The sequence below is a fragment of the Labeo rohita genome, chromosome 5 (genome assembly GCF_022985175.1).
Source record: "Labeo rohita strain BAU-BD-2019 chromosome 5, IGBB_LRoh.1.0, whole genome shotgun sequence".
Lineage (NCBI taxonomy): Eukaryota > Metazoa > Chordata > Actinopteri > Cypriniformes > Cyprinidae > Labeo > Labeo rohita.
Window position 1 is genome coordinate 38,658,783 of NC_066873.1, and position 6,000 is coordinate 38,664,782.

Here is a 6,000-nt window from a genome sequence, read left to right on the forward strand (position 1 = left end):
TTTTTCCCCCTCAAAATTGGAAATTATGACTTTTTAAATCAGCATTATCAGTTATAAAGTCTAATTTTGAGGAGAAAAAAGACTATGCTCTCGGAATTGCGAGTTCAAAATTCTGACTTAATAACTCGCTGTTCTAAGAAAAAAGTCAGAATTGCGAGATAAAAAGTCGCAATAGTCTTTTATTCAGTGACGAAAAATGGGCTTCCATTGTCAACAGCTGAAGGAAAACTAGATTTTTAACAGAAACTATTTCTAAAAATGCAAAATGTAAAAAATAAAGACTGTATTTTTATACTTTATTTATTTTTATTATTTTACAGATGAAATATATTAATGCTGTTGTTATTTCCTCCCCAGATCATTCTAGGTTGAGAAATGTGACTGTGGTTGTTGGGTCGGATCTGGTATTGCCCTGCCATCTGGTTTCCAACTTGGCCCAGCCCTTCTGGGAGCTAAACGAACGTGAGCTCGCCCTGGTGGAAGGTGACAGCATGGGGCCACGATTCGACCGAGCCCTCAATGCCCTTGTTATCCCCCAAGCCGGTCCTTTACAAGCGGGCCGCTACATCTGCTACTCTGAGGAGCAGGGCGTGAAGTTCCAGATGGAAAGATACCAGGTCGCGGTGGTAGCCAGCGCGCCCGTCTTCATGGAGGCCCGTGCTCCTGATGGCAGCATGGGCTTGTTCTGGGTCCTAGTGATCACTTTGGGTGCAGCTTGCCTGTTGCTGCTAATCGCATCGTTGTACCTTCGCAGAAGACTGAAGTTAGCACTGGGCAAAGGGGCGGAAATGAAGCCGCTGGAGAGTACTTTGGTGTACCCTATTACGTTACCCAAAGAGCCTCCCAGCCGGCCGTCATTTGTGCCAAGCAAGATGGCGAACGATGAAGATCGCTTTTGGGAAACGGGGGCGAATTATTACTACTCGGACGGCTCGCTGAAAATCGTGCCTGGGCACGCAATGTGCTCCACCGGAAGCACGGCATCTCCGAGCGCCATTCCGGGTCAGCCCATTCACTCGCCAAGCAGGTTGAGTCTCACCAACATTCGAAACTCAGGCACCAACGGATACATCCGCCTGAATCTGAGCACGGCCGGAGAGGAGAGAACAAGCATGGGTTCGGGAATGGGAATCGGGATGGGAAGCGGACTCGGCCTAGGCGGCCGAGAGAACGACTACTCCAGTCCGTTCAAAGAGGAGCTCCGGAAAACTCTCCAGCAGAGGAGCGTGCTTCCCGACGCCAATCCTGAGGAGTCTTCTGTGTAGATCTCACAGGAAGAACACAGAAAACCTCACCTACCTCCCTCCTGCTTGGGGAACTCTCTTCATCCTACTCGCAACCTATTTCTTCTGTCAACACTTCTTTGCCATGGCGAACATCTCCCGTGCCATAAGGCCACCGTGCTTCACGACATTCCCTTGGATTATTCTGGTTCTCACACTACTAACACTCAACCGAGACTGAACACAACTCGCAAAGCTTTTGTAAATGTCTGTATTTAAAGGACCAGACCGACAGGGCCTCGTGTTGATCTTGGCTAACAGGCGAACGCAGGTACATCTCTGAGAGGAACCCAACCAGCCAAATGTAGCCGTCAGTCTGCAGGCGTCTGACAACGGATCCAAATCATTTGGCAAGCTGGAGGATACAGAGCTTATTTTTGACGTCTGGAGGTTGCTTGCCTCAGGTGTTTGGACACATTTTTTGCGCCCTTTTATGGGTAACGCTTGAGAGAGGAGATGAGGACATGCTTAAACTCAAATCGCTAGATGACAATCACGCTCTTCTCTCACGAGGAAAGCAGAGGAGGAATTATTAAAGACAAGAGAGGGGGAAAAAACAACCGAGTGAGCTGTAAAAGCGAAACAGGACTTGAATAATGAACAAATGCTTTGCCTTTCTTTCTTTACAGCTCAAGAACTTTTTTTAAACATCGTCTTTTTTTCTGAGAATGTGTACTAAGACTTGCAGCACTAATATATTGTGAGGTTTTTCCATGTCTGTTTATTGCAACTGTTGAAGGAGGATTTCTTCTTCTTCTTCTTTTTTATTATTAATAGTTTCATCTGAAATGTGAAAGGATTACCAGTGGTAGTAGCATGAGGAAGGTGTGAACAGAATGTTGTACTAAGACTGTGTTGGATGTGACAGCAAGTGCATTATTGTATATATTTGGCTTGAACTGCCAAATCAAGTACAACCCCAGTGTTTGCCTACATGATAAACCAGGTGAATGAAGCCACATGATGGAATGAAACTTCTGGAATAGTATAGAAGACTCTGCCCACGTTCTGAAGCCGAACTGTTCTCAATGAAAGGGATTCTTCAAAGACAAGGAGCTGGACTTTTCAAATAAGTCCAGATTGAAAGGAAAAGGCTACGGCTGATCAAACGCAGGTAAGAATACACCAAAATCACATTTTTTATTTGGGATGCTTACCTGATGTGAGACCTAGTTTGTTTGAAATTATACATTACTATTCAAACATTTGGAGATTTTTTTCATATTTTTGAAAGAAGTCTCTTTACATTCATTAAGGCTGCATTTATTTGATCAAAAATGCAGTAAAAATAGAAATATTGTGAAATATTATTACAATTTAAAATAAATTGTTTTCTATTTAAATCTATTTTAAAACGCCATTTTATGGCTGTGATGCAAAGCATCAATACTCTAGTCTTCAGTGTCACATGAAGGTTAAAAGAACCATATTTATTTGAAACAAAAAATATTTGTTAGGTATTAATGTCTTTAAAGACCCCAAACTTTTGAACGATCGTGATAAAACCAACAAATTATATAAATGTTTTTACGGAAAAAAAAAAAAGTTTTTAATGATTTGTATATGTTTTTGTTTAAATCTATAAAAACGGCCACAAAACAGTTAATAACCATGTACAGTTGAGGTCAAAAGTTTACATTCCCCTTTCAGAATCATTAAAAATGTTAATTATTTTACCAAAATAAGAGGGATCATACCAAGTTCTTGTTATTTATTTAGTACTGACCTGAATAAAATACTTCACATAAAAGATGTTTACATATAGTCTAGAAGAGAAAATAATAGCTGAATTTGTATAAATGGCCCAGTTCAAAAGTTTACATCCCCTTGATTTTTAATACTGTGTTGTTACCTGAATGATCCACAGCTGTTTTTTTGTTTAGTGATAGTTGTTTATGAGTCCCTTGTTTGTCCTGAACAGTTAAACTGCCTGCTGTTCTTCATAAAAATCCTTCGGGTCCCATAAATTCTTTGGTTTTTCAGCATTTTTGTGTATTTGAATCCTTTCCAACAATGACTGTATGATTTTGAGATCCATCTTTTCACACTGAGGACAACTGAGGGACTCATATGCAGCTATTACAGAAGGTTCAAACACTCACTGATGCTTCAGAAGGAAAAACAATGCATTAAGAGCCGGGGGGCTGTAAACTTTTGAACAGAATGGAAATATGTACGTTTTCCTTATTTTGCCTAAATATAATTTTTTTTTTCATTTAGTACTGCCTTTCAGAGGCTACAGAAGATAGTTACATGTTTCCCAGAAAACAAAATAAGTTCAATTTACCCTGATCTTCAAATTCAAAAAGTTTTCACCCCCCGGCTATTAAAGGAGAAGTCCACTTCCAGAACAAAAATTGCCAGAAAATGTATTCACCCCCTTGTCATCCAAGATGACGTCTTTCTTTCTTCAGCTGTAAAGAAATAGTTTTTTTTTAAGGGAAACATTTCAGGATTTTTCTCCATATAATGGACTGATATGGTGCCCCGATTTTGCACTTCCAAAATGCAGTTTAAATGCGGCTTCAAACGATCCCAAATGCGGCTGTAACGATTCCAGCTGAGGAAGAAGAGTCTTATCTAGCAAAACGACCGGTTATTTTCATAAAAATAATACAGTTTATATACTTGTTAATGTCAAATGCTTGTCTTATCTCGCTCTGCCTGAACTGTTTTCTTCCGGTTCATGACAGTTGTGACAGTATGTCGAAAAATTCCCATCTCATATTCTCCCTCAACTTCAAAATCATCTTATATCGCCTTTTTTGTTGTGGGTGTTTAATCTTCTTTGCATGTTTACTTTGCAAAGACTGGGTTGGAACTTCTGCAGCGATGTAGGATGATTTTGAAATGATTTTTGAAGTTGAGGGAGAAAATACGATTGGAGTTTTTCGACATACCCTAACTGTCTTGAGCTAGAATACACAGTTCATGGTGAGCAAGACAAGACGAGCATTTGAGATTAAAAAGTATTTAAATTGTATTTTTTTAATGAAAATTTAAAAAAAAAAAAAAAAAATCATTTCACTAGATAAGACCCTTCTTCCTCGTTTGGAATCATTTACAACCACATTTGGGATCGTTTGAAGCCGCATTTAAACTGTATTTTGGAAGTTCAAAATCTGGGCACCATAGCAGTCCATTATATGGAGAAAAATCCTGAAATGTTTCCTTCAAAAAACATAATTTCTTATTATTAAAACATAATAAAAAAAACAGAACGTTTTTAATGAATCTGAAAGGGGGGATGTAAACTTTTGACCTCAACTGTATTAACTTGATTTTGTTTAAATAGATATAAAAGCTGTAAACTAACTGACTTTATCTCTCTTTTCTCTTACAGAGTGGGCTTTGTGACTCTTAAACAGAGACTAAATACAAAAACAGGGTGAACGCAGAGGACTTTTCATTCCGTTGACTTTGATTGTGAAGACAAATGAAGGAGATTTCGATTTTTTGTGACCCCGCGGGTGGAGAGGCACTCCAATGCTCATCACGGATCCATACTTTGTTGCATGATGTTCTACAAAATATATTGTATAAGTTTCAACAAGAAAACAATAGTCTCATGTATTTCAAAAGAGGAAGAAAAAATAGGCAGTTTTTGTACCTGTGCCTCTTCACCTAGGGTGAAGCCAAAGCAGACTGCAGACATGTTTCTTCTGTTTCCTGTTTTTTCATTTCTTTTTATTCTCTATTTTATGTTTTGGAATTTGTCCATTGCACAGAACTCAGAAGTGTTGTCTGAAATCTTTGTTACTACTACTCTTGTTTTGGTGGAATGCTATTCTTTGTGGCATGAGAGCTTTACGATTTTCTCAAGCGGCTTTCCATTCTGTCATCGGCTCTTTTCTAGTCTACAATCTAGTGTGCGCCGCACTGCATAAGAGCGAAGTTTACACTTGCCAGAAAAGATCTTTGTACTAAAAAGAATGCTGAGAAATGTCAGATTAACAAGAACCCAATCCTTTCTGCCAGGACTTCTCAGGGTGGGCTTCTGACTCTCTCGAATTTGAGAGATTTCACCGTTCTTAATTTCACTAATCGCTTTGATAAGCCTGTCTAATTTCACTGAGCGACCAGAAGTGTTGCATATGCTTGTTGCATCATGGCTTTTTTTGTACTGACCAGTATTTCCTGCTTGATTAGAAAAAAAAATACGGTCATCTCGGTTCATTTCATCTCACGTGGCTTTAAATCTGCTGTTACTTTGTGAGTTTTTGTATTACGAAATTCTCTTTTCTTGCAATTTGAGATATCTTTCAAAAAAATCTTGCTGTTATGTTTTTTTTTCTTCTTTTTTTAGGTAATTATGTTAAGTAACTTATTTTGCTTGTACAAAAAGTTGATATTTATTACCATTGTACATATGCCCTTATTTTTTATATATGTATATATCAACAGAAAATAAAAGTAGAGAACAGTTCACATCCTGTAGGTCTTATTTGAGTGTTCAGTTGACTTTGAAATGCCATTGAAATGTCAGGTGCTACATTTGCCTAATGCAAAATACCTATATAGAGGTTTTTAAAATGCTTCTGCTAAAAATATTTCAAGTCCGTGTATTGCAAACCTCATGGAGTCCAGACACAACACTTGGACAACAACCAAAAGTGCAGTCTCTGCTGCTTACCGTCTATATTTTGCTCTATCGTACTGTGCATCTGAACACCCTCACAGGTACAGGTGACCGAACAGCCACGTGCCGCACACGCAG

At 38.8% G+C, this 6,000-nt stretch overlaps 1 protein-coding gene across 1 annotated transcript in view; it reads left to right on the forward strand.

Moving 5' to 3' along the window:
* The window catches only part of sema4c (sema domain, immunoglobulin domain (Ig), transmembrane domain (TM) and short cytoplasmic domain, (semaphorin) 4C), a 73,193-nt gene extending 67,482 nt beyond the window's left edge, over positions 1–5,711 (forward strand). The window contains exons 15-16 of the mRNA XM_051109665.1: positions 358–2,397; positions 4,627–5,711. Coding sequence (XP_050965622.1) covers positions 358–1,265 — 908 coding nt within the window. The 3' untranslated portion in view covers positions 1,266–2,397; positions 4,627–5,711. The remainder of the gene's footprint in view (positions 1–357; positions 2,398–4,626) is intronic.
* Positions 5,712–6,000: the final 289 nt, after the last annotated feature.